This window comes from Lampris incognitus, chromosome 5 (assembly GCF_029633865.1).
Source record: "Lampris incognitus isolate fLamInc1 chromosome 5, fLamInc1.hap2, whole genome shotgun sequence".
NCBI classification, from domain to species: Eukaryota; Metazoa; Chordata; class Actinopteri; order Lampriformes; family Lampridae; genus Lampris; species Lampris incognitus.
Window position 1 is genome coordinate 31,804,740 of NC_079215.1, and position 27,969 is coordinate 31,832,708.

At 42.2% G+C, this 27,969-nt stretch overlaps 2 protein-coding genes across 4 annotated transcripts in view; both read right to left on the reverse strand.

Moving 5' to 3' along the window:
• Positions 1–18,789, reverse strand: part of mtap (methylthioadenosine phosphorylase) — a 21,300-nt gene extending 2,511 nt beyond the window's left edge. The window contains exons 1-8 of one of the 2 annotated variants that reach the window (XM_056280330.1): positions 18,628–18,789; positions 17,792–17,878; positions 14,432–14,490; positions 14,049–14,216; positions 8,578–8,680; positions 4,797–5,036; positions 3,316–3,438; positions 178–682 (exon numbers count right to left, since the gene is read on the reverse strand). In XM_056280330.1, the coding sequence (XP_056136305.1) occupies positions 644–682; positions 3,316–3,438; positions 4,797–5,036; positions 8,578–8,680; positions 14,049–14,216; positions 14,432–14,490; positions 17,792–17,878; positions 18,628–18,651 (843 nt within the window). In that variant the 5' untranslated portion in view covers positions 18,652–18,789 and the 3' untranslated portion in view covers positions 178–643. Of the gene's footprint in view, positions 1–177; positions 683–3,315; positions 3,439–4,796; positions 5,037–8,577; positions 8,681–14,048; positions 14,217–14,431; positions 14,491–17,791; positions 17,879–18,627 lie in introns of those variants that run through there. The other variant, XM_056280331.1, reaches the window with a different exon arrangement.
• A 934-nt stretch (positions 18,790–19,723) lies between these two features.
• On the reverse strand, positions 19,724–27,791 carry toporsa (topoisomerase I binding, arginine/serine-rich a). Of its 2 annotated transcripts, XR_008810261.1 has the most exons (3): positions 27,666–27,791; positions 22,347–24,965; positions 19,724–22,010 (listed from the first exon to the last, which is right to left on the reverse strand). XR_008810261.1 is itself a non-coding variant. In XM_056280314.1 (2 exons), exons 1-2 carry the CDS (start codon positions 27,720–27,722, stop codon positions 22,419–22,421), a joined length of 2,604 nt encoding a protein of 867 aa, XP_056136289.1. In that variant the 5' UTR covers positions 27,723–27,791; the 3' UTR covers positions 19,724–22,418. The 2 variants fall into 2 exon arrangements, 1 of the variants encoding a protein (XP_056136289.1); XM_056280314.1 differs by having other exon boundaries at positions 19,724–24,965.
• Positions 27,792–27,969: the final 178 nt, after the last annotated feature.

Genomic DNA, 27,969 nt, shown 5'->3' on the forward strand with positions numbered 1-27,969 from the left:
ATTGTGTATATTATATATATATATATATATATATATATATATATATGTGTGTGTGTGTGTGTGTGTGTGAGTGTGTGTGTGTGTGTATATATATCAACACGGATACCGTGTTGATATTCCGCTCCTCATTAGTTGAGCACTCACAACACCATTGACGGTTTCAGGGGAAAAAAACGCTACATATATATATATATATATATATATATATATATATATATATATATATATATATAGTAGTCACACATGAAAAATAATATATAGAGTATGTGTGAGACCTAAAAGACCTTAAATCTAGACATTACAACCTTTGTTAATCTGTCAAAATGGTTTGGCATCTTGGAAGAAGTGGTGGGCTGGAGCGCCCAATGAATCACGCTAGAGTGATGGTGAATGTTTACCTGTAAAAGGGTGTCCAGTATTATAATACACTTTTTTTTTAATCATTTGTTTCCATATTCAAAGAAAAAAAGAAAATCCAATTGAGGACTCAGAAGACATGCATTACGTGTCAGGCACTTTCTTGTAATTGATGACAAATCCACAGGCAGAGATGGACAAATCCATTGTCCAAGTTGGTGATGGTTGTGATGGTTTCAGGTTTAGGAGTCATATCATTTCATACTAAATTACAAGTCTACTGTACTCAGTGTTTTGGAAGCATTACAGAAGATTGTGCGGTTGACTGTAACACAAAAGAAAAAAATGTAGGACATTAGAATAATTCTCATGAACAAGAAAGGGTGTTTACATAGTTCACAATAAGTAGCATGTGAGAATGCAAGTTACCTAGTGTTTTTCTCTAGATTCATCATTTTCTCTAAAGTCATCATCATGAACAAGAAAAGGTGTTTACATAGTTCACAATAAGTAGCATGTGAGAATGCAAGTTACCTAGTGTTTTTCTCTAGATTCATCATCAGCATTAAATGACAAAGCAAATTTGGCTCTTCCTCTGGAAGAGCCAAAAGTAAGGGCCTTATCTTGATAACCTTGTGTCTTTCAAAAGTATTGTTCCCTGCTTTAGAAAAATAGCTTACGCCTCATGTCCTGAGTCACATATGCTTCTAGCTACATACACATAATTTGAGGCATATAATTTTGATGTACTTACCTTACAGTAATCTAGAAGTACTTTAAAAGTTGCAAAACTATTGTTCTGAAGGTGAATGTCTTGATGCATGCTCAATAATCCAGGTAAGGAAATCACAGAAAGTTGAATCAGTTCATCTGGACACAACGTTTATTGGGGGAAATGTTTCATCACTCATCTTAGTGATCTCTTCAGTCTCAGTTTGACTGCTGGTATCCCCACCCTTATGAACAATACAGTGGCACAATGACTGAACCAACAATCGGTTTCATATGCATATTGCCATGACCATTAACTAGAATTAGAATGGCCATGTACACTATTCACAGAGGATTGGGGAATAGTTGCAATCACAGCATTGTAAGATGGCGACAGATGTACTCTTAGCCCCCCTCTCGGTTCAGAGATGGTCGTTCCCTCTTCACATAGATGGCCTCTTTGACTCCCTTGACTTTTGACTATGGGAAACAATGGTCTCTTATGATGTTATGTCTCTCTTCACATGCCTTCCTGTTGGTGAAGCAGTGGAGGTGGTCCATATGAAATTACAGGATGACCCCAGGATGTGAACAATGACAGGTTAGCCTTCTTAGATTGTGAAATTGCAATTGGTGATGGGGGACATTTGATTGTTGATGTTTACGGTAAACCAACACATACTGATCAGTACTTGAGGTTTGACTCACATCATCCACTGGAGCACAAACTAGGATCAGTTTAAAATCAATAGGATAAAATCAGGATACTGTACCACCAAGCTGACAACATCCCCACCAACACAGTGGGTGGGGAAGGGGAGAAATCCTACATTAAACAGGCCTTGGTTAAGTGTGGTTATCCTAACTGGGCATTTGTCAAAGCCAGGAAGACGCCCAAACAGTGCACCAGCCAATCAGAGAGAGGAAAAGGACAACAGCTGTCTAAGCGTAAACCAGTGGCGATTCCTTATGTGGTGGGAGTGTCAGAAAAGTTGAGATGTGTATTTACCAAACACTGCATCTCAATTGCTTTCAAACGCCAGAACATGCTGTGCAAGAAGTTGGTCCACCCCAAGGATCCGGTCCCCCGGCACAAACAGAGCAATATAGTGTATGCTGTACCAGGAGGATTGCCGTGACTTGTACATTGGGGAAACTAAACAGACACTGGCGAAGAGGATGGCACAACACAGGAGAGCTAACATGTCAGGCCAGGACTCTGCAGTCTACACCCATCCACAGGCCAGTGGCCACTCTTTCAAGGATCAGGATGTATACATCCTTGATAGGGACGAACGCTGGTTTGAACGGGGAGTCAAAGAGGCCATCTATGTTAAGAGGGAACGACCATCCCTGAACCGGGGGGGGGGGGTGCTAAGAGTACATCTGTTGCCATCTTACAATGCTGTGATTGCAACTATTCCCCAATCCTCTGTGAATAGTACACATGGCCATTGTAACTCTAGTTAATGGTCACAGCAATATGCATATGAACCCAACCAATGGTTTTGGTCATTATGCAACTGTATTGTTTATACGGGTGGGGACACCTGTAGTCAGCTGAGACTGATGAAGTCACTTAGATGAGTAATGAAACGTTTCTCCCAATAAACGTTGTGTCCAGATGGACTGAGTCAACTTTCTGTGATTCTGAAGATGAACTGTCTTCATCAAATTTTAAAAAGTAAAACAGCTTAGTGATTTGTGCCTTTTGTACAAAGTTAATAGTAATCATGCAGTATGTTTTCAAGCAGTGGTAAAAATTGGGACAGTATGACAAGCATAGCATTATAAAATCTATTTATGTCTGCATATACAAATATGCAGCAATACATGCAGCATTCTAAAAAAGAAAAATGACGGCTTTCATGTAAACTAGACATATTTTTATTTCATGGAAATCTAATGCCCAACTTGGCATGCTAACCATTACTGAGTCACCCTCTCCTTTGTTCGCCTGGCATTAAACTATTCTGTTCACCGCTAGCACAGGGTAGGGCATGCCTTTGGCTTAGCATTTAACCCCCAACCTTGTGATAAATACCAATATTAATCAGAGAGCAGTATTTTTTTCTGTTAGTTTTGAGGTTTTGCTCCAGGTTTGTTTAAAAGCTGCTAAGTGTTAAAAGCAGCCATGTAGTCTGTCTTTGGCATGCCAATTGACAGTAGCCAGCTAATAAAGTCCATCTTTCACAAGCACTGTCAAAGTTGGATGGAAAATTAATTATTAGAACCCCACCAACTTACTTTCAATGCCTTTATCGTGGGACTCCAGTCCATCTGACAGATCTGAGGTATTATGGTGAGCAGGATACTACTGGCTTTGTTGGCATTCTCCTTCATCGTCTTCAATACATTGTCAACACAGACCTAGGACAAGGGAAGGAAAATACGGGCCGTGTGTATTAAGAATCAATTATAGCCTTTAAAATTTAACTTCTACTTTGGTCAGTAATGGTTTACCACAAATGACTACGGAACAATAAGTTTTTTTGTTTTTCAGTAGCGATTAAGGCCCGAAACTGAAAAGGGGAAATTGTGGGAATAAACTGAGTCAAAGCTTGACAGTGGGTGAAGTGATGGGAATAGCGGTGAATGGAAAGAAAAGAATCCCAGTGTGAGAGATTGAGTAGAAGCACACTGATATAGCAAGCCATGGACTGTGTATCATCAAATATCACAATAACGTGAATATAATATATAAAAGATTCGGCCTTTCCATCTCCTACAACTAGGCCATTTATAAAACCACTGGATCCCGATGTGACAAGCACAGTTAATAAATATAGAAGAGATCCTAGCAGTTAAATGTAAAGCCATAAAATGGTAAACAGGTTCTCATACATAATGGAGAGGTGTGCCGAGGATAAAGCCTCAAACACAATGCAGATTGTGATAATATCTTCTGGACAGCCTGAGACAAACACGTGGTGTATATACATGGTAAATAAAGTTGCTGTACCGTTTCTCTGATGAGCTAATTGCTACTTTTTTTTTAACCGTTTTTAATCTGTGAGTCTTTTGTTTTTATCCAAGACTCAGTGACAAGGATCATGTTATTATTGTGTTCCCTGGGCCAGGATGGAAGACAGTGAAGCTGATGACTCAGTCTTACTCAACCTCCTCTGGCAAGGCTTCCACCGGAGGCTGGCAGGCGAGCCGACTGAGGGGGAGAGGAGACAGAGGGGAGGGCAGGAGGTATGAAGCGGTGAAGGGGGGGGGTGCGGAAGGATGTGGTGAGCGTTCGGCAACAGGAGGGGGAAGAGGTCAGCTGCAGGAACTCGGAAGTGGAGTTGTGACTTGGGCTAGAGCACTGACAAAGAAGCCAAAACTCCCCCAGACACCACACAGTCTATCAGCTGGCCCAATCCACACTGTCTGACAGATAAGTCACTTAGAAGCCACTCTGTGGTAAGTCTCCCTGCACAGTGCAGATGGGGAAAACCTCTTGGGGTACACATTTGATTTCTAACAGACACTGTGGTTCTAGTGGGAAAAAAAATCAACGCCCAAATTGGACTTAATTTGACAACTGTATACATGTGTGTATTGTATGTGGGATTGGTGAAGACGGTGTGCATTCTAAGTCAAAGAAAAAAAAATCAAACTTCTTACTTATTGGTCAGAACTATATTGTCTGACTGTCTCATCTTTTGCATGTTGAGGCAAAGATCAGGGAAAGAAAGGGAAAAAATGAAAAAACAGAAAAATAGTGGCCTGTAACCCACAGCTTCCTCATGTTCCTTCCAGCAGTCGTAGTCAGTGGCCATGGCAATACTGGCATAACACAGACCAGCCTCCTTAGCCAGTACCACCTCTGGCACGGTGGTCATATTGATGACATCAGCACCCCATTGGCGGAACATCAGGCTCTCAGCCCGTGAGGAAAAGCGAGGCCCCTCAATAGACAGCATGGTGCCTCGTGCATGGCACTTGATCCCCAGGCTTCGCGCAACCTCCACCAACGCCTTCATCAGGGGAGAGAAGCAGAATAACCAATTGTAAATCACCACTTTTTTACCATGTTAACAGGGATTTGTCCATTTTACAGAATTCAAAATGAGATGCACAAAGCTCATCAACACACACTAAGCTGGCAGATGCCTTCATCCAAGGAGGTCATGGGTGCCCTTGCTCAAAGACACTTTGAAAGTGAGCCCACAGATGTGGCCAGACATAGATGTGGATATGCATAGATGTCTTCTGTGGGTTTTGCATTCTTCCTTCCCATCTTGGATTTGAACAAATATTCTTTTGGTTGTGGGTTTGGTTTTTTAGTACTGGGTCATCCTACAGCCCAGAATCACAAGGTGTCTCCACACAGCCGAGGGGAACAGTGTGACTGTCCTCAAACTGTAATAATTATCTCTGCAGTAATCTAGCAAACTACCGGGCCTATCAGCCTAAAATTTTTTTGTGCACAGTTATGACTGTATGATGAGGAAACTCTTGTGGGTGCGGTGGTTAAAACCTTCGAAAAACATTTGTTCTCGCTATCGCCACTCCCTCTCTTGTCATTTACTCTCTAGCTCACTCGACCAAGGCCAGTTTCAGTCGCTGCACACTCTGAGTCAACTGTGCACATTCACGACTCACATCTATGGTTGACTCAGATTGGGCAGTGACAGTATCAAAACCAAAACATTACGTATTCAGGTATGAGTTTTGAAAATAAACGAAAAGACGATCGTATTTCGCAAGCCAGCAAAATAATTCCCTACTGATGTCAGCACAGGAGAACTGGAGGAACAATGGATGAACCAAAAATAATTCGCCTTATTCACCTCCCCACCACACGGAACTGCCATAGTCTCCAGTGTTAAAATTCCACTATGAAAATACAATTTCAAGAGTAGGATTAATCACACTCATAGATGGAAATCATATCAGTAGTTACAATAAAACACTGACTAATAATTTACATTAACTACATTACATGACATGTTCATTACACAGCTATAGACAGTCTGTAGATATGTCACAACTGATCCAGTATGCGTCATAAAGCTTTTATTCATGTTGTGATTCCACCTCACAGACTGACAATTCTCGTGTTACGCCTACTGACTGGTTCCACTAATGTCTTCTGATGCTGTATGCTTGATGATTATACCATACCACATCTGGAGAGCTGAATACTCAGTCAAGAAGAGAAGTAGGCCTAACACAAGAATTATCAGCCTGTGAGGTGGAATCACAACATATGAATGAAACCTTTATGACTCATACTGGATCTGTTACCGCATATCTACGGACTGTCTATAGCTGTGTAATGAATGTGTCGTGTAATGTCGCTAATGTTAATCATTACCAAACATTTCCCATGGCTGTTTTCTTATCACTGTCTCTGCATGGGTTTCCTCCGGGTGCTCCGGTTTCCTCCCACAGTCCACAGACATGTAGGTCAGGTGAATCGGCCGTACTAAATTGTCCCTAGGTGTGAATGTGTGTATGTCGGCCCTGTGACGGACTGGCAGCCTGTCCAGGGTGTCTCCCCGCCTGCCACTCAATGACTGCTGGGATAGGCTCCAGCATCCCCGCGACCGTGAGAACAGGATAAGCGATTTGGATAATGGATAGATGTTTTATTATCGCTGTTTTATGAACGAAAGTTAATCACCAGAGCAGCCATTTATTTGCCTTGATTCATTTTAAATCATGAAAACCGTGACTTTTAAACACAATTGAAGTCTTTTCATACTGTTGTTTTATTGCTTTAGAATGAATGAAAGTCAATCAGCAGAGCAGCCTTCATTCATTTTATATCATGAAAACTGCAACGTTTAAACACATCTGAAGTCTTTTAATAAAGGCTTTGAAATTATGATAGCCTGATCTCTGTCATTTCATGTCAGACTTGGTCGCTTTTGTGCGAGGGTCCGCCTAGGAGGCTGCGCATCCACAGACTGACAGGCAAAATGTTTTTATTAGATAGAGTCTTTAGCTTGAGCGCTGGATATTAAGTAATTTTTTTCCCCCACAGTTACTGTTCAATCGACTTGGCACAGCGCAAAAGTCTCATAATGGCAGGAAAAACACAGGTTTTTATGTGCATGTATTTCCCTTCTCCCAGTAGGTGAAAAAAATGGGGGGTTTGTCACCAGTTTCGAACACCAGAGAAGGGGAGATACATATGCCTGGCGGGGAGCTGCACTGTATTGAGTACACTCCTCTAGTTTTGTTTACAATTAATCATGGATACCTAATAAACCAAAAATTACTTCTGTTCAGTTACTTAACCAAAGCAATTTCGGTTTGCCAACAGCATGCAGACCTAACAATCTTTTACATTTAGCACTCCTGATAATGTATAATGAGAACACTAGGATATTATATTGTTTTCCTTCTTTAACCAAGCAGTCAGCAAAATCTGAGATGGAAAACAATAAGGTAAAAAGATTCTTGCCATAACATCATATATCAGCGCTAGTCAATAATGTGTCTTAGGTGATAAAAACATTAGGTGGTAGAAAGCTTAAGTGATAATGAAAAGTAACAAGTGATGCCAAACATGAATCAGCATGTGGGTCTTAGTGCTGTTGAAATGTGTCATGTTCAAACTAATGTCGCTTCACATTTGACATACACCATGCTACTGTATTCTTCTAAGTTATATCCATACAGTATGTATGGATATAACTTGCTGTAAGGAGTATGTATGATCAGGTCAGATTTTAGATTCAGAGCGCAAAGAAATCATCAGCACCATTAGTGCAAAGTCTAGTCTCCATGAAAGAAAAAAAAGTCTGGAGAGGTGGAGGTATGCACTGGAGAGAAGAGGAATGAAAGTCAGTAGGAGCAAGATGGAACACATATGCGTGAATGAGAGGGAGGACAGTGGAATGGTGAGGATGCAAGGAGTAGAGGTGACGAAGGCGTATGAGTTTAAATACTTGGGGTCAACTGTACAAAGTAATGGGGAGTGCAGAAGAGAGATGAAGAAGAGAGTGCAGGCAGGGTGGAGTGGGTGGAGAAGAGCGTCAGGAGTGATTTGCAACAGAAGGGTACCAGCAAGAGTTAAAGGGAAGGTTTACAAGATGGTTGTGAGACCAGCTGTTATATGGTTTGGAGACAGTGGCACTGACGAAAAGACAGGAGGCGGAGCTGGAGGTGGCAGAGTTGAAGATGCTAAGATTTTCACTGGGAGTGACAAAGAAGGGCAGGATTAGGAACGAGTATATTAGAGGGGCCGCTCAAGTTGGACGGTTTTGAGACAAAGCAAGTGAGGCAAGATTGAGATGACTTGGATATGTGTGGAGAAGAGATACTTGGTATATTGGGAGAAGGATGGTGAATATGGAGCTGCCAGGGGAGAGGAAAAGAGGAAGGACAAAGAGGAGGTTTATGGATGTGGTGAGAGAGGACATGCGGGTGGCTGGTGTCACAGAGGAAGATGCAGAAGACAGGAAGAAATGGAAACGGATGATCCGCTGTGGTGACACGTAACGGCAGTAGCCAAAAGTAGTAGTAGTAGTAGCGCAAAGAAATGGGATGGAGCCATACACTCACCTCTCTGGTTCTATTGCAGAAAGGCTCTGCCATGGGAATGTGACACACGCCTGGAAGACTAGTGGGCTGTCCATCATACAGTGTTTGAGCCCTCTTGGTAGTCCTAGTAGAGCAAGCAGGAAATACTGAAAGCTGGCGCATGAACACAGACGGACATCAATATATGGAATAGCTCCAAGGGTTTTGTCAATCTCCGCACATTCAGTTTGCATTGGCATATTACGTTTTGATTCCCTGTAGTAATCTCAAGAAAGAGCTTCTGAACAGTTACCATCCAAATAAAAATGGGGTCCTGGGGGGGACAAAAAAAAAACCAAAACAACAAATACAACAACAACAGTTTCCATCTTTTTTTTCAAGGCCAACTAAGAACAGAGAACCACAACAATCTGGTCTATCTCTGCATGACAACCGCTGTGCTCCAGGCTCCAGATTCCTGGGCTGCAGAGTTGGCGATGGCCTTGACAGCACAAGGTCTGTGGCAGCAGAGCACTGAGTCCGAATCACATTCTGAACATTCGTTTTCAATTTCAGTGTCAATCTAAGCTGTTCTTCAGAAAAAAATAATTTCATAGAAGGAAACACAAACTCAACTTAAAAAAAATAAAATTATTAAGATTGAAATGGAAATTGTGACAGAATGTTTAGAGCATGTGATTGAAATACATTTCTCTGCTGCCACAAAACTCACACCCTGCTGTTCCCCCTTTCCTCATGTTGACATACAAAAAAAAACAAAAAAACACCAAAAAAAAGCCACTAACACACTTGGGCCTGCAACAGCATGTAACTATCAAGTACTTTTTATTTTGGTTGTGAAAATATGACAGAATAATTAATACTCTGTTGTGATTTATTCTAGTGCCCTATTGGAAACCTTTTGAAACTAAGGACAGCCGCATTTGGCCAAATTTCACTTCTCAGGACAAACCCCAACCTATCCCAAAGTTGAATCTTTTGGAAGATGCTTCAATAACTTACTTCAGCTATGTGCTTCTATAGTCCATTAAAAGGCAATCCCACTGAGAAATCTGGCCAACTATGAGCTGACAACAATGTTTGTTTCAGCTGTAAGGACCAAATTACCTTGGCAAGGCTTTTAATTTGCAGAGTCATTTTAGAACGATGGCCAAGGAGAACAGCTTTAACAGCCATGTTAAGGAGAAAAAAATCTAAAATATTTCTGCAATGCCCCAATGGAAAAAGACCTACTGTGTTTAGTCACCAGTGGAGCTGCAGGTCTACACAACAAAATCAGTCAAATAGGGGCCTGGTTCCAAATACAGGTCTGTTTCATTGTACCCTGTGACATCTGCAATGCAATGGCAACTCAATGGACACAGCCAAAAAAGGGGCAACTAACCACATTAAAAGCCAAGGTCAGGAGAAGTTGAAAAGAGGACGAGCGATAAGACAGAAGTGGTGACACTGTAGTTGCAGATGAAGGAAAAATTTCAAAAATAGGCTGTCACATGCTACGGTGCAAGTCTAAACAGGTCCCAACAAGCAGCTCCCTCCTGTCTGACAAACAGAGCAGGCCTGTGCTTGTATTTATTGTTGGTGTTTGGTTGTTAACAAGATTAATCCCAAGTGGCAAAAGGATAGTAAACTTGTTAAAGTCATACACTGACAAAGATAACAGAGAACATGCTCATACATATCCCAGCTATAAGCCAAATCAAATAATTATGTCGTAAGACACAAGTTCCCCCCCCCCCTCCTTTTGTTTTTAGCCATAAATGTCCCCCCCGTGTGTAGTGGGAGTTTTTCAGTGCCATCTGGGCTCAGAGGTTCATACTGCTTGTCGCTTGTGTATCACACACGTGTTTATGTGACTCGAGGTCAGACAGGGATTAGCGAGAGTGTGATTATGTGTAGACTTTTTCCACACAAACGCAAAGTAACCGCATTTTTCCAGCCATGTGTTCAATCCTGAGGAACAATTCAGTATTTACCTTGGAAATAATGCAGTCAGACACCCGTGTCAGAACAATTGGTGTCATTGTATGTGTGATTACTTGGAATGCACACGTGAATGTGGACATCCAACGCATGAGAGTATTTAAATGCTTTGGGGACAAACACTTAACAGAATATAAAAAACAATCGCAGAGGAAAAGGATATTGGGCAGTATTTTTTATTGTCAACCTAATATGTGCAAACATACTTGTCCAATAAAAACGATTCTGATTGTGATATAAAATTCAGTACCGGGTCTTAAAAATCATCAATTAAAGTGACTAATAATAGCTCTGTCAGCGTTAAAGCGGTCAAAACTTCATGACATTTCTAAACTAAAAGGGAAAAAGGGTGCTCCTCAGGACACCATATGCTGTGCAGGGCAGCCAACAAGGAAAACAGAGCTGGGTAAGGTTAACAGAAAGAGAAAATTCTCTCAAGTCATACAAAAAGATCCACTGAACAGGGTGGACGGAAGGCTCTAAGTAGCCTTCATTGGTAGGAAACACCTCTGAGGTCATCTTACCATCGTCAGCTAGTTCAGTTGGTTGAATACGATCAAGAAAGTATTTACAGCCATTAGCAAAGCCCTAGGCTAGTTTGGAAACTCAACTCAGCTCAATTTCATATCAAGTGGATGCTGTGTTTACTGTCCATCTCACTCTGGAAAAAAAAAAGGATTATGAAAGTGCATCGAGCAAATATTTCAAAAATTTAACGAGACACTTGAGTCTATGGGAAATGTGACACTATGTGTCACATAGTGTGGGAAATGTGTCTCTTTCTGTCATTATCTTGCTCTTTGGACTCTCTTGACACATGGTAACAGGAATCCTGTCTGTGAGAAGTGTGGGAAGATGTCTGAATTATTTCCAACTTTCATCAATGGTTGCTTAACCTCATTAGAGATGAAGGACCATTTTGACTTTACCAGTATGAATTCTACAATACAATGGGAAAAAATAAACACTGTCTGATCAATCAGGCAAAATATACAATATTTGCCTCTTGTCCACAGTGGGTAAATCAACATGAGGAGTTTTCTGGATACCATCTCATATGACAGTTGAGTTTATTTAACCCATTATTCAATATACCTGTGTCTGTGTATTAGAATGCATAGAATTTCCATTTCTTTTGTGCACACCTTAAAAACAAATGTAAATAGGATAGTGTGTTCCATTGTTACGTATCCCAACTAATTACAGGTACCTTGTCCAGATTTCTCAAAGCAGATGGAGCTGTGCTGGTAAAATTATACGCAGCTAATAACGCCATTTTACTTACAGAAACCTTATACATGTTCTTGGTATATAGTACCTTATATTTTGTATATTTTATGCTTTGTTCATTATTTGTTGGTATTTTTTATCCTCTCTCATGAAAAGTGTCGCATTTTCATGTACAAAGTGTGGAATTTAAATAAAGTTTGACATGAAATGGTAATCCTCTTGCTTTTATTATCATGTGACAAAAAGGGGGTGGCATAGTGACGCAGTGGTTAGCGCGGTCGCCTCACAGCAAGAAGGTCCTGGGTTCGAACCCTGGGGTTGTCCAACCTTGGGGGTCATCCAAGGTCGTCCTCTGTGTGGAGTTTGCATGTTCTCCCTGCCTGCATGGGTTTCCTCCGGGTGCTCCGGTTTCCTCCCACAATCCAAAGACATGTAGGTCAGGTGAATCGACCATACTAAATTGTCCCTAGGTGTGAATGTGTCGGTCCTGTGATGGACTGGCAGCCTATCCAGGGTGTCTCCTCGCCTGCTGCCCAATGACTGCTGGGATAGGCTCCAGCATCCCGCAACCCCAATTGGGATAAGCGGCTTGGATAATGGATGGAGGGATGACAAAAAGAGGTGGCCATAACCTAACAGTCAGAGACGTGCAACAGTGACAAGAGGGACTCTGCATGCTCTTGTACCATCATGTGTTTACCAGTCATGTCCTTCAGAGTTTTCTTTAAACATTAAATACTCTCTATAGGCACCTGTACCTAGTCGAGTCAATGTGTGTATTACTGCATACCAAGATTATCTCAACATAAGGAAGGAGGACACTGCCTTACTGTATGAGGTTTTCAAGCTAGAGTGTACTATGAAAAGTAATGGCAACCCCCCAAGAAAAAGTGTCTTACTTTACACTATGCCTGATCACATGTTGTTTGCCAACAGAAGCTACAGGGAACTTTATCTATAAATGAAGCAGAGCAAAAATGCTAACATTACAAGAAAATCAAACCAATGATTTATCAAATGTGTGATGTAAAAAAATGGTCACTTTTTACCCATAAAAAGAAAGAAAAAAGAAACCCCAAGCAGAAAAGTTGTTTTCATTGGAAAAGGCCTTACAATTTCAGTTTTAATTTTCCCCAAATTATAAGTGCATGTGCCCCCTTTTCAAAGTGAAAAACTCATTTTTGAGTATAAGTCTTCACACAATGTTTGTTTTTGGTTTTTTTTTTGTTCAGTGCTTTAAAAGAAGGCGTTCTCAATCTATGGGAAATACTGGAATGACATACTAAATTTCCAAAACTTGAAATGGGTCATCAGTAATACATACTATAGCTAATAATGGTAGCCCAGTATGTCCTGACTTTGCTGGCCTACTAAAGTTTGAAGAGGGTTAAAAAAAAAAAGACTTAACAGCCCCAACATCACCCTGCCCCTATCTCCTAAATTGTTTGTTCTTTTCAGATTATCGCATCTAGAGAATACATATAGGGCGAAAATGGAAGCTGTATACTTCAAATAACTTGACTCATTACAGTAACTGAGTACAATATTAGCAACTGACTGCCCTGAAAGAAGTTTAGGTTACACTTGTTACTAAAGCTGGTTTCATACGAGTTTGTGCATGCTGCCCTGATGCATTCAAGATGAATCAGAGGGCAAAAGAAGCACATGCAGGGCACCTAATTGCCCTATTCCTTTCCGACAGCCAAAAATAAAATTAGCAAATATGTAGTGGCATTCCTTCTGGATGTCAAGTTAAGCCACTAATGAGTTGTAGGCACAGTAACTTCAGTCTGACACAAATGACAGAAGATGTAATCCAGTTTACAAACGTTTACTGAACAAAGATTTCAATTACATCGTGTCACATGGTAGAAAAACTATATACTCCCGTGCCTAACGCAGCTTTCTGTCTGTCTAAACCACTGAACATGACGTCACTCACTATTAAAGGGAGCGTCCTCACATTTTGGCTCTTACATAGCCGGCCCCTAATGGTTAAGCAGGAAGACTAAACATTAACAAACTAACTCAAATAGATTGCACTTGTAAAAGTTAAGAATTTTAATACAAGGAGAATCTCATGTTTCCCCCAGTGAGAGTGGTTGTAAGTTTCGGCCAGTCAAACTTGAAATCTGTTGACCACTGAAGTTGGCCAAACTGAACCCTCATTCCTGTAATAGTGTCTACTCTCTGGGAACAAGTGAAAATAGAAACCTACTGATCATTACAAATTAGGCCCACCAGGTGACCATATGGTAATCAGAACTTATTCCACTTACCTGTCAATGAACTGATCTATGATCACAATGTCTCCTGGCTGGATCTCCTCCCTAAGGGAACCACAGGCTGTGGTGACCAACAGATGTGTGCAGCCCTCCTCCTTCAGTGCCCAGATGTTGGCCTGGTAGTTCACATTGGATGGCATTATTGTATGCTGTCTCCCATGCCTAAGGATAGGCAAGAAGCAGTATGCAGTTTTTATTAGTGTACAACTCTCCACAGCACGCTGGTTCGTAGTAATTTGTAAATCACTCAAAAACAAGTAACGTATGTTGATTCTTTCTAAGGTCATGTCAGTAACTTTGACAGATATGAGACTTGGTCACTAGATGGCGCTAACCAATAACATATTGTAGTATCTTTCATTTGCAGTACATCCCACCTTGCAAGGAGCACACATTCAACGTTTTTTATCTTCCCCACTATGAGAGCATCCGAGGGCTGTTGAAGAAGCACGCAAAAAAAATCCATTACACACAAATAACACTATCAGATAGAAATTCACTGGTATACATCCTCTGCCCTGAATACAAGTGAACCTTATCATTCACAACATTCTGAGATAATGGATGTTTGGGACAGATAAAAAAACCACAAAAAAAAAAAAAATGATAACCAGGTTTAAAAAAAAACCCAGCCACTGAGGATGCACAAGCCAGTGCATTCTTAGTGCCGGTCCCAAGCCTGAATAAACGAGGAGGGTTGCGTCAGGGAGAGCATCCGGCGTAAAATCTTTGCCAAATCAAATGTGCGGATTGAAAGTCAGATTTCCATACCAGATCGGTCAAGGCCCAGGTTATCAACGACCGTTACCGGTACTGTTGGTCAGCAGTGTGCCGGTGGAAACTATGCTACTATTGGGCAAAGGAGAAGGAAAGGGGGAAGGCATGGCCAGAGGCAGCGGGAGAGGAGGAAGGGTAGGAGTGTGGACGTGAGAGTCGGAACCTTGAATGTTGGCACTATGACTGGCAAAGGGAGAGAGCTGACTGATATGATGGAAAGAAGAAAGGTAGGTATACTGTGTGTGCAAGAGACCATGTGGAAGGGGAGTGAGGCCAGGAGCATTGGAGGTGGGTTCAAACTCTTCTACCATAATGTGAATGGGAGGAGAAATGGGGTGGGGGGAATTTTGAAGGCAGAGTATGTCAAGAGCGTGCTGGAGGTGAAGAGAGTATCAGACAAAGTGATGAGTACGAAGCTGAAAATCGAAGGTCTACTGATGAATGTTATCAGCGCATATGCCCCACAAGTTGGATGTGAGATGGAAGAGAAAGAAGAATTTTAGAGTGAGTTGAATGAAGTGGTGGAGAGTTTACCCTAGAGGGAGAGAGGGGTGATTGGTGCGAACTTCAATGGGCATGTTGGTGAAGGAAACAGAGGTGACGGGCAGCTATTGTGTAAGGGAGAGAAATGTGACAGGACAGATGGTGGTGGATTTTGCTAAGAGGATGGAAATGGCTGTGGTGAATACATATTTCAAGAAGAGGGAGGAACACAGGGTGACGTATAAGAGTGGAGGAAAGTGCACACAGGTGGACTATATCTTATGTAGAAGGCACGATCTGAAAGGGATTGGAGTCTGCAAGGTGGTGACAGGGGAGAACGTAGCTAGGCAGCATCGGATGGTGGTATATAGGTTGACTTTGGAGACCAAAAAAAAGGCAGAGCCAACAATCAAATGGTGGAAGTTGAAGAAGGAAGACTGTTGTGTGGAGTTCAGGAAGGAGTTAAAACAGGCACTGGTTGGTAGTGAAGAGTGACCAGATGGCTGGGCAACCACTGCAGAAATAGTGAGGGGGACAGCTAGGAAGGCACTTAGTGTGTCATCAGGACAGAGGAAGGAAGACAAGAAGATTCGGTGGTGGAACAAGGAAGTACAGCAAAGTATACAGAGGAAGATAGGCAGAGAGATGAAGAAAGTAGACAGGAGTACAAGGAGATGCAGTGTAAAGCGAAGACAGAGGTGGCAAAGGCGTATGTTGAGTTGTATGAGACGTTAGACACTAAGAAAGGAGAAAAGGACTTGTACCGATTGACTACAGAGGGACCACGCTGGGAAGGATGTCCAGCAGGTAAGGGTGATCAAGGATAGAGATGGAAATGTGCTGACAAGTTAGGAGTGTGTTGAGAAGGTGGAAGGAGCACTTTGAGGGGCTAATGAATGAAGAAAATGAGAGAGAAGGTTGGATGATGTGGGAATAGTGAATCAGGAAGTGTGGTGGATTAGCAAGGAGGAAGTGAGGGCAGATATGAAGAGTGGAAAGGCAGTTGGTTCAGATGGCATACTTGTGGAGGCATGGAGATGTCTAGGATAGACACCAGTGGAGTTTTTAACTAGATTGTTTAACACAGTCTTAGAAAGTGAGAGGATGCCTGAGGAGTGGAGAAGACGTATACTGGTACTGATTTTCAAGAATAAAGGCAATGTGTAAAACTGTAGCAACTACACAGGTATACAGTTGATCAGCAACAGCATGAAGATATGGGAAAGAAAAATAGAAGCTAGGTTAAGACAAGAGGTGACAATCAGCGGTATGGTTTCATGCCACGAAAGAGCACTACAGATGTGATGTTTGCTTTCAGAATGTTGATTGAGAAGTATAGAGAAGGCCAGAAGGAGTTACATTGTGTCTTTGTGGATATACAGAATGCATATGACAGGTTGCCGAGAGGAGATGTGGTATTGTATGAGGAAGTCGGGAGTTGCACAGAAGTATGTAGGAGTGGTGCAGGATATGTATGAGGGAAGTGTGACAGTGGTGAGATGTGCAGTTGGAAAGACAGATGGGTTCAAGGTGGAGGTGGGATTTCATCAAGGATCAGCTCTAAACCCTTTCTTGTTTGCAATAGTGATGGACAGGTTGACGGACGAGATCAGGCAGGAATCTCCGTGGACTATGATGTTTGCGGATGACATTGTGATCCATAGCGAGAGTAGGTTGCAAGTGAGGGAGAGCCTGGAGAGGTGGAGGTATGCACTGGAGAAAAGAGGAATGAAAGTCAGTAGGAGCAACATGGAATACATATGCATGAATGAGAGGGAGGACAGTGGAATGATGAGGATGCAAGCAGAGGTGATGAAGGTGTATGAGTTTAAATACTTGGGGTCAACTGTCCAAAATAACGGGGAGTGAAGAAGAGAGGTGAAGAAGAGAGTGCGGGTAGGGTGGCGTGGGTAGAGATGAGTGTCAGGAGTGATTTGCGACAGAGGGGTACCAACAAGCATTAAAGGGAAGGTTTACAAGATGGTTGTGAGACCAGCTATGTTATGTTTGGAGACAGTGGCACTGAAAAAAAGAAAGGCGGTTGAGCTGGAGGTGGCAGAGTTGAAGATGCTAAGATTTTCATTGGGAGTGATGAAGAAGGACAGGATTAGGAACGAGCATATTAGAGGGACAGCTCAGGTTGGACGGTTTGGAGACAAAGCAAGAGAGGCAAGCTTGAGATGTCTTGGACATGTGTTGATGAGAGATGTTGGGTATATTGGGAGAAGGATGCTGAATATGGAGCTGCCAGGGAAGAGGAAAAGAGGAAGGCCAAAGAGGAGGTTTATGGATGTGGTGAGAGAGGACATGCTGGTGTGACAGAGGAAGATGCAGAAGATAGGAAGAGATGGAAACGGATAATCCGCTGTGGCGACCCCTAATGGGAGCAGCCGAAAGTAGTAGTAGTAGTAGTAGTAGAGGGATGGATAAAAAAAATTAATTGTCCCAAATATCACCCAAAACCTCCACAAACTAACCTTTCCATATGGCGTGTCAACGTAACGCTCGGTCCTTCCTTCCAAGATATCCGGATCATCGAGGCCTGAACCTCCAATGATCCCAATCTACAGACAAGGCGAAAGTTGGGTGGTTGACGTACCGATAAAGACATCTGCTAGTTTGATCAGTCGACTTAAATAAGTGGAGAACAATTTATCCGTTATCATAAAATAGTACATGGGAACTTCTTCTCTTTTACCTTCACTTGAGAGACTGAAAACTACCTACGTTAACTTCTTCGGCAAATTGATCCCTAAGAAAAGAATAGTGGCAAGCCCGTCCGTGGCGACAAGAGATTCTGGGCTGCAAGAGTTGTCTTTGCAAGACAACTGACAGACTTTATTCTTAATTTGTCCGGTTGGTGTATTGAACAGTATTGCGTTCTCTGCATTACTGTTCCAGACACGTGGAAAACTACGGTAACGTTAACTGGGTACTTCCATCAGCTACGCCCGCCCATAGCTAACTACATTAGCTAACGGATGCTAAAGTGGGTCTCGTTTATTATTTTTTTAGACAGGATAAAAGGTTAACTTAAATTCATCAACGCACGTTAAGTCATACGATTTAAGTACATTAACATATACCATTCCGGTTTACTTCAGAGGCTGAAGTCGTAGCTTTACTTAGCTAGTAACTTGCTAATGTTAGCCGTAGGATTCAAGTTATCAGTTAACATGGGTATTGGGGGGGGGTGTCCGTACCTTCTATAATTTATGGATAAAATGTGCATTTTGTTAATTTGTCCTACAAATAAAACTTAATTAGACACACGAAAGTATTAAACAGGCAAGGTCTGGTGTACTGTTACTACCTTAATGTGCATATCGGAAGCCATTTAGTGGTTGCGTTAAATCCTGAGCCAAATTGTGAAAGAGGAAGTTAGCAGCTAACGTCCAGGCTGCTTGTCAGGTGTGCAGCGGAATGAAACACGTTTTCATAACTGTTATTTCATCTTCCCGTTGAACATCGGGTAACTACTGTGATGTTATACGACTCGGGAGGGAAATACCGTCACGTCAGTGTATAACCGAAATCATCCTGTAGGACGAAACGTTTAAATGAATGTTATTCGCTCCGGAGACATTATCTAATCTGAGACGGTAGTTCGTAATAACGGCCTTTATTTTGGAGGGTAAGGGCACGTACAGGACGGGAAAACGACTTCCATTTGCTTGACTGCAGTTTATTAAAAACCTTGCAGCCTGAGGTTTGAACGCAGGTGAGTGTATACCTATCCTTTAATAGTTTGGATAAATATAAAAATGATTTTCATATAATTTGACACATTTATGCAGGTGTGGGAGAAAATTTTAACAGACTTTCTAGCATGTCAATGATCCGATAAATCGCATTCTGCAATGTAATTTATCTATTAAAATTAGGGGGAAAAAATCTACTTGAACCAGTTACTCATAATCCCATGATCTGACCTCTCGGTAACAATATAGGTAATGTGCCCATCTACATTCTGTTATCAGTGTTCCTGGACCCTTTTTTCACCGTACCCAAACCTACTCCTTGCCAAACTAATGAACACTTACAATTATTCGAAGGTTTCATTATATATATATATATATATATATATATATATATATATATATATATATATATATATATATAAAATCAGGATCACTAATATGAAATTTGGCTTAGTTTTTACCATTTTGTGACGTTGCGGTAACAGCTACATTTTAATGTAAGACAAACAGTTCAATGATCTTTAAACTACCGTAAATTTATCAAATATGAGTTGATTAACATCAAGTTCACAAGTCTTACGAAATGAACTCATTAAGATATGTGGCATGTGTGGGTTAATTCTAATTTTATCTTACTGTATAACACTCAAACTTCCCTTGTTCTCTCTAAATGTATAGAATAAACGGGAAATAGGAGTTTAATGATAAGTGAAACTACTACCAATTTATTCTTTAAACACAACTTGTACAAAAGTAACCATTCAGCTGGTAATAGAAAAAATTTCAATCAGAAGATTCCATTAGCAGCAAATGGGACATGTTAAGTCTCAACAACACATTTGGTAGTAAAATAAAATAAAATTTAGTAAAACTGTATTCAAGATTATCCCTGAGTGCAATCTTGGGAGATGAAAATCTTTTCATAGTAGTAACCATCCATTCATCCATTATCCAAACCGCTTATCCTGCTCTCAGGGTCGCGGGGACGCTGGAGCCTATTCCAGTAGTCACTGGGCGGCAGGCGGGGAGACATCCTGGACAGGCTCCCAGGCCATCACAGGGCCGATATATGCATACATAGTTTTCTTTCTAAAACTGGAAAAAACACAATCGGGCTAAGAAAGGTACAGGATTTGATAGTTGTTTGACGGTAGTAACTTGTCCAGTTACTACCATCTACATACGTAGAGTGTCTCGGCTCAGCCTTAGAGATAATGTGAGGAGCTCGGACTAGGGATGGCGCCGAGCCGATATTCAGTATCGTTATCGGTCAGATACTGGCCAAATTCACAGGATCGGGTATCGGAAAAACAAGGAAGTATGTTCCGATCCGATGCTACATGCCGTAAAGCGAGCGGTGTCACGTGAGCAGTAGCAGGGACGACGTCAGCTGAACTCGAGTGAGCGTGTTAGTAGCGCGCCGCGGTCATGTCAGCTGTATTGAATTATTTTAAGCTCAAGAAAGAAAAAAGCAAAACAGCCAAGAGTAATATCTGCAACGCAAGTATTTCTAGGGGTTGCAGCAACACGGGAAACTTCAACACCACGAACTTAATTAAACACTTGCAGATTCATCATGGAAAGGAGTATGCCGAGTTCATACGTGCAACGAATGCCAAGAGGAAACGTTTGCAAACATTGCTGGAAACCATTCAGAAGCGCGAGAAACTCCCTGCAAACGGTAACAAAGAAAAGCTGATAGCGGAGAAAATAATCGAATGTGTGCTGGATGACCAGCCCGTTTCTGTTGTGGAAAATGTTGGTTTCCAACGCTTAGTTGAACATTTGGAGCCTCGCTACATCTCGCCAAACCGGCATTTTTATCTCCGACACGGCTATCCCAAACAAGTACATGTGTGCGAGTTTATTTCTAAACGCTTGGGGAAACGTTGCCAGCTTGAGTTTCACGACTGACATCTGGAGCTCAGACGTGTGCCCGCTGTCCTTATTTTCATACTGGAATTGTACTCTGTTTAGTTGCTTTTATTCAGGTGTTTTACATACAGTTCAAGCCTAGAGGTTACATGTGAAAGAAACTTTAGAACTTGCAGTTTTTTTTTACCTTAGATTTTTTTTTCAATGCAGCTAGCATGATATCAGATGGAAAAGCCTAGAGTTCTGAGTGCCTTAAGATGCAATGTTTATCATACTGTTCCACTGTACATTTCATATTGGATGCTATTTTCTATGTCAAGTTATAGTTATTTAAGTTATGGTCTACATGCAACTTATTTTTTGCTATGCTATTGAGTTATAGGCTACATTCATTGAGTGTTGAGTTATAGCCACTATTTTATTTGACATTGGCATTGTAGTAATTCCTTTGTTACTAAATACTCAAGTTTAAACTTTTGCACAAAGTTGCACTTTACATTTCATTTTGAATGTTGGGCACTGCTGACAATCAAAATGCTGATAAGCTCTGTGTTAAAAGATATGAACAAAATAAAAAGCAGCAGCACTATTTGCATAACTGAGTCATGTGTGCTATGTATTTCTTCCTTTAGGGGAGTAGGATATTTGTTTTCAGAGTTTTAGCATGATGTTTTATAGATGGCCAGGTTAAACAAAGGTTGTTGTTTAAGAGCGGGGGGGGGGGCAGTATCGGATAGGTATCGGCAGTTACTCAAGGCTGTGATATTGGTATCAGTATCGGACATGAAAAAGTGGTATCGTGCCATCCCTAGCTCGGACATCCGGAGGGAGCTCAGAGCGGAGCCGCAGCTCCTTTACGTCGAAAGGAGCCAGTTGAGCTGGTTCGGGCATCTGATTAGTATGCCACCTGGGTGCCTTAATTTGGAGGTTTTCCGGGCACATCCAACTGGGAGGAGACTCCAGGGTAGACCCAGAACTCGCTGGAGGGACTCCATGTCCAATCTGGCCTGGGAACACCTTGGGACCCCCCATGAGGAGCTGGAGGGCGTTACTGGGGAGAGGGACGTCTGGAGTGCCCTACTTGGCTTGCTGCCACCGCGACCCGACCCCGAAGAAGCGGCTGATGATGAGATGAGAATGTGTCCAGTTATTCTTAACCCCTAAAAGGAGACTCCCAACATTATAATATGCTTCACCCAGCAGGATGGCACTTAAAATAGCACCATTTTACCCAAGGAGTAAGAGTCTCATCATGGTTTTATCATGGTCAAGCAACGAGGCCATGACAATGTAAAAAGGGACAATGATCCAATAATCATCTTAAATACAACTGGTTACTGTAATAAATGGGCTAATGCTATATTAGCTGTGGTAAATACTAAGTACTTGAGTTGGCATTCAGAAAGTGATAAAAGACCCCACCCCACAGCCCCCAAAACATTCAAGGAGCATTCACCTGCAACATGTGCAACATCATTTTGTTCTCTAATACTACCTAAGGCATCAGCAACCAGGACGTGAGCCTGTCTTAGAGACATCTGTCAGAGCCCACAGTAGGAACCTGATTTTCTAGTTGTGGCATAGTATCCAGATGTGTTGAGTCTGGAGGGCTATCTGATGCACTATTGATAGGATTGCTCTTGTCAATGGTACAGGCCTCAATGACACTGTTGACAGGGGAGTGATCACTGTCACTATCAATGGTAATGACAGCAGGTGAGCATCGCCCAGTGGGGTCCTTACTCTTTTGTCTTTTGCTTTTCTTCTTATGTTTCTTCTTTTTCTTGTGGTGCTTTCTGTTCCTCTCAGATGAGCTACCATCTTCATTGACAATTTCTACACGGAGGCTTTTGCTTCGCCTTCTCCTCGACTTGTTCTTGGACTTTTTATGGTGTTTCTCTTTGCTCTTCTTTTCTGTTGGCGGTAAGGTGGAAGAATCTGGCTCAGGGTAAGATTTTGAGAATGCTCTTTTGGTGGCTTCATCCAGGTGTCTTGACTTGTACTTCCTCTTACCACCAGGCTTTTCGTGGTGTGACTTCCTTTGACTAGATGGTGAGTAACTGCTGGAGTATGTCCTTGATCGGGAACGCCTCCTGTCCCGACGATGGGAGTCTTCACTATGGGAACGAGATCGAGAATAAGACTGTTGATCAGAGTTTCTACGACAGCTGGAATAGTAGGACTGTTTCTCTGTGCAACGCATCCCACCGTCATCTCTGTCATTGCTGTAGTGACTATGTGATTGTGAAGGATAATTGTAATATGGTGCGTCTCGGAGGTATCTGGAATGGCGGGAGTCACAGGTCCTCATTCTGTCAGTACCGTCCCATTTCGAGTGGAAAGAGTCTCTACTACCATAGTGAGAATGGTACCTACTTTTGGAGAGAGCGCCAACCTTGTCAGGGCTGTTAGTTAAATGCTTTTGGTCCTCACTTCTTAACATCCTTCTGTTTCTGCTCCTCAACCTCTCCCTTTCCCTGGATTGAACATCATGATGTTGTCTTCTATCTCTGTCTTTGCTGTAGTGGTTTCTGTTTCTTCTCTCTGAATAACTGGATGACTTCTGTCTGCTTGAGACTGAGGTACTGCGCCTTTCTTTTGAATCAGATCGATTATGCTCCTCGTCCACGCTCTCTGACTGTTCAGAGCTGCCCTGATCCCTATTTGGTGAAGCTGGAGGACTGAGACTGGGGAAGCGGATGTGTTGAGGCAATCGAGGAACGTCTTTGGTCTCCCCTGGGGAGGACTCCTCGGAATCTGAGGAGAGCTGCACCAATTCTGGAGTCCTTTCTGCCACTGGCTTGACAAACCCCACAATAACACAGTCATTCTCATCAGATGACAAACATTCATTGTTTTTAGCGTTGCACTTGGCTGGGTCCATTTGGTTGCGAGGGCTTTGATGCTGGGCAGAGGCCCTGTACTCTTGAGGTTCCTCCCCCATGCTACTATCTGTGTCTGCGTGAGGGACCAGCTGCTGCAGAGCCTCATTACGTTCCAGTGATGTGGAATACGATGGCCCAGGTGTCTCATCATCCCACACAGACTGGCTCAGAGAACTACTGGACACGCTGTCTCCTAGAATGTCCAACTCCACAGACATCTGCTCATCCTCCGAGATAGTAATCACTGATGAGTTGGAGCTGCTGTCTTCATTTGAGGAAGGTGCAGGGCAGTCATAGACAGCATGTTGATCGTAGGCTTCCATATTAAAGGGAGACTTTGCAAAGCTGATGAACTCATGAAGAAAGTGTTCTGTCCGCCCCTGAAGAAAAGGCCAGAGTTCTCCCTCAATGGCTCGGTCCTCCATGTCGTAGCGGGTTATACGTGACATAATGATGTGTTGTACGATATTGACCAGGGAGCCATGGGCCCCGTACAACACCACTAGCTCTCTTTTTAACCAGGGCACCAGTCTATGCAGACAGGCTGGGTTCCTTTGGTAGAATTCAGCTGTGGTGTCTCTGGAGCGACCACCATCCCGCACACCCCCAACCCTCACCCCTCGTCGGTATAATTCCCTCCTGAAGTTCACAATTTCTTGCTCACCGACACTGCGCACCATCCTCCCTTCACTAGCAGCTCTTCTCCTGGCTGCCAACCTCATCATCATACGTCTTAGGCCACGGTTCTGCCTCTCTTGAGAAGGGTTTGACAAACCCTCAAACATTACTCCATGGTCTGGGGGTGGGGATGTTCTCCTCTGCACCTGTCTCTGCACCCCTGTCATTGTGGTGCGGTACCGAAAACGTGCGCCCCCAACACTTCCAAAAGAGCCGTTATCTGTTGGCCGCAGCTCATATGTTTTGAAGTCTTGCTCTGACTTTATACTGTGATAGATGGAGTTGAATGGCTGTTTGCACAGAGGACACTCTGCTTTGTTTTTGGACCACTCGTGGATGCAACAGAAGCAGAATTTGTGCAGGCACAGGTTCAGGTAAGACATGTTGTTGAATGTGTCCAAACAGATGGGACATTTAGAGTCTGGAGACACCTCAACAGACATTGCTGCGGAGGATTTACTCCTGGTCCTCTTCTGATGCTGCCACCGTGAACTCTTCATTACCGACATGACCTTTGACAGAAAAAAAAATCAACTATTAATTGCTGAAAACTGACATCATAAACTGAAGTAGTTTTATAGACATCTTAATAAATCATGTCATTCATTGAATTCTTAACATATGGTTCAATTTCATCTCATTTTAAAAGAAAACATTTTAGATAATTGTAAAGCAGTAAGATATAATATGCTGAAATATATCTAATTAAACTGGTGATTAGCAAGATGCTCTCACTATTTTATTCAATTGTATTGCATCCAAAATTGTGTCCAAATAGGTGGAAATTATTAAAACGACGGATGGAAAAATCTAAGGCGACATCTTCTGCTGGTATTTATCACATTTTAGCCTGCAAAGACAGATTTCAGGAGCACGTAACCATTTCTGCTATGAGAATACACTTTACATCAGGTGTGCGCATCCTCGTCTTTACAAGCTACCAGTGGATAACAAGGAGCCTGAGGGCAGAAATCATCCAGCCTTTCACAACTGGCTTTGTGAAAACAGTCATATGACTAGATGATTTCCTTTTCCTTTTGTGTGAACACATTTTTACCAAACCACAAATCATTTCTGGATGGTGAAATATTAAAGGAGACATTTCTTATAGCTGTTGATGACTTGTTTAATGATTTTAAGAATAACACTGAAATCATGGATGCCATCCATAGCCCCAAGTTGTTTAGGAGATAAGTAACACAACGGGATTTCAGGAGACTTGGAGCCATAACTGAATAAGGATATCAAATCCTGTTCACCCTTCTCCCTCTAATTGGACGAGTCAGACCTTACTGAAGTTGCACAGCTGTGCAGTTTCATCAGAATGGTATTCAGTGATGTGACACTTGGATACACTAAGATAAATGGTGCCATTGGCACCTTTTCTATTTTATTCTCCTTGTTCTGTTTGTGAAGCACTTTGTTTTAAAAGTGCTATATAAATGAAATAAACTTAAAATTTCATTAATAACGACAACGCTGTGCATAAACTTACATGTGTGGTGGTTCAAATGTAAAAATAAACGATTATAACCTTTTCTCTGGATGTAGTATGAATGTAGCGAATTCAGGGGGCAGAGGGGAGCCGCCGTAGCCAGAACCGAACCCAGGTAGCCCAGACCACGGGCGACTGCGCTAACCAGTCAACTAACGGGTCCGACCCGTTAGCCAAGGGCTAGCAGGTCTAGTCATCCGTGGTCGTTACACCAGCCCTCCTTCGGGATGCGCTTCGGCATGTCACCTCCCTCACGCCTCTGGGCGCACGCACTTCCGATGGCCTCACGGTCTCACTATGACATCCTTGTATTTCTTGCGTACTATTTAATTCATACTACGGCTTCGGACATACTAAAAGGCGTACTATTTTGATGTGCAAAACAGTATGTTAGAATGCGATTTCAGACGGGGCCATTCAATCAGGGAGGTTTTCTACCTGACAGCAGGTGAATGTAATTAACAACCTGGTAGACTAGGAAAGGTTCACCAGGTGTAGTTACAAAGGGACGGGACCCGTTGCCTTTGATTGGTCAGGTTAGGTACGGTTCATTCACTGCATCTCATCCGTCTATAAGGCGATGGGTTCCACCCCTCCTCTGCCAAAAACCGATTACCAGCGCACAGCCTGTTACAGTTTATCAGTTTATGTATTTAAATATTGTTTATATTAATTTAAATATTCATCATCAAGGTATTGTCTTTAAAAATTATATCAAGTTATTTTGAGGCAGAAACAATCTTTTAGTCACAAGGTAGGAGCTGAAATCACTTTTTGGCAAGTGCGTTTGGTCCATTTTGAAAGGTATTTCAACAGTTAAAAAGGACTGAGTGAGCTATAATCTTAAAAATATAACCCTCATGAATGAAATCAAGTCATTTTGACGAAAAAACAACCTTTCAGTCACAATGTAGGAGCTGCAATCACTTTTTGGCAAGTGGAAACCGGACGGCAATACGTTTTTGGCAACGATCACTTTGGCACATCTGTCAACAACCAGCAGAAAACCAGCAATGTTGGTGGAAGACCTGATTGAGAGCAACTGATTCAAAGGGTACTGGATTCAAAACTATTTGTTCTGCCAGCGTGACGAATGTAAATGCGAACGACGCATTATTTTCAATCAGGTATCATTTATGCGTATTTAACTAGCGAGAACTAAAACTGGGCAGGCTTGTGGGGAAAATCGTTGATTTAAACCCCATGCATTCCCCGAAATTGTAAACATCAATTCAGTCGTTATTCGAGAATAAACAAGAATAACCGAATCACTTATGCCTCGTTCGGGTTCTTTGGACAAAGTTAGGTGGACAAATTTAACAATTATCAATACCTACGCAGTAAATAGTTAGCCAACAGGGTAGTAGTAGTTACACACGTTAGACTGAGTTGGCGTTGGTAAGATAAAACAATTTAAAACTTGAACCGTAAACCGTTCCTCTTTACCGCGTCGGTGACCAGTTCTGTTAGCTAACATAGCTATGTAGCTTTGCTAGCAACTGACATACCGCCATTAATCAAGTCCAATTGAACTGATTGGGGAGTGCCGGATACATCGGTATTATTTTCGCGGGTTTATTTAGCAAATGAAGACATTTGGGAGCTAACAAAGAAAAGCAATTTCTTCCCGAATACTTAATACGAAGTGAGACCAGCCTGACTCGGCTGCGGCCTCCAAGGGTGGAGGTCCGAAGTCCCAAGTTGGAAGGCATATTACCTCAAATAATTTTGCCCTTGGCAAACGATGAATTGTTTTTATCCCGTGGTACCGCATTCACCTCTGAACGACTTCTGTCTTCTGAAAAATACATTTGAAGTGATCCATACCGGTGTCTTACGCTTTCCGTTAGGAAGTGGCAAATAACATTACTCAACAAGGCATTCGCTGAGGAGACAAACCGGACTTCCGGACAACGAATTCCAAAATAAAAGCCTCGACCTTCTTGAGTCACAAAAAACAGAGCTCTTTTCACCTGAAAGACTGTTTCCGATTTGTTCAGACAAACGTTTGTGTAGTCTGC

Excerpts from the sequence above, each read along its gene's own strand:
- toporsa (XM_056280314.1), bottom strand. The coding sequence starts at position 27,722 with ATGCGGTACCACGGGATAAAAACAATTCATCGTTTGCCAAGGGCAAAA. Across the intron at positions 24,966-27,665 it reads CAAGGGCAAAATTATTTGAG|GTCATGTCGGTAATGAAGAG; the intron begins GTAATATGCCTT and ends TTTCTGTCAAAG.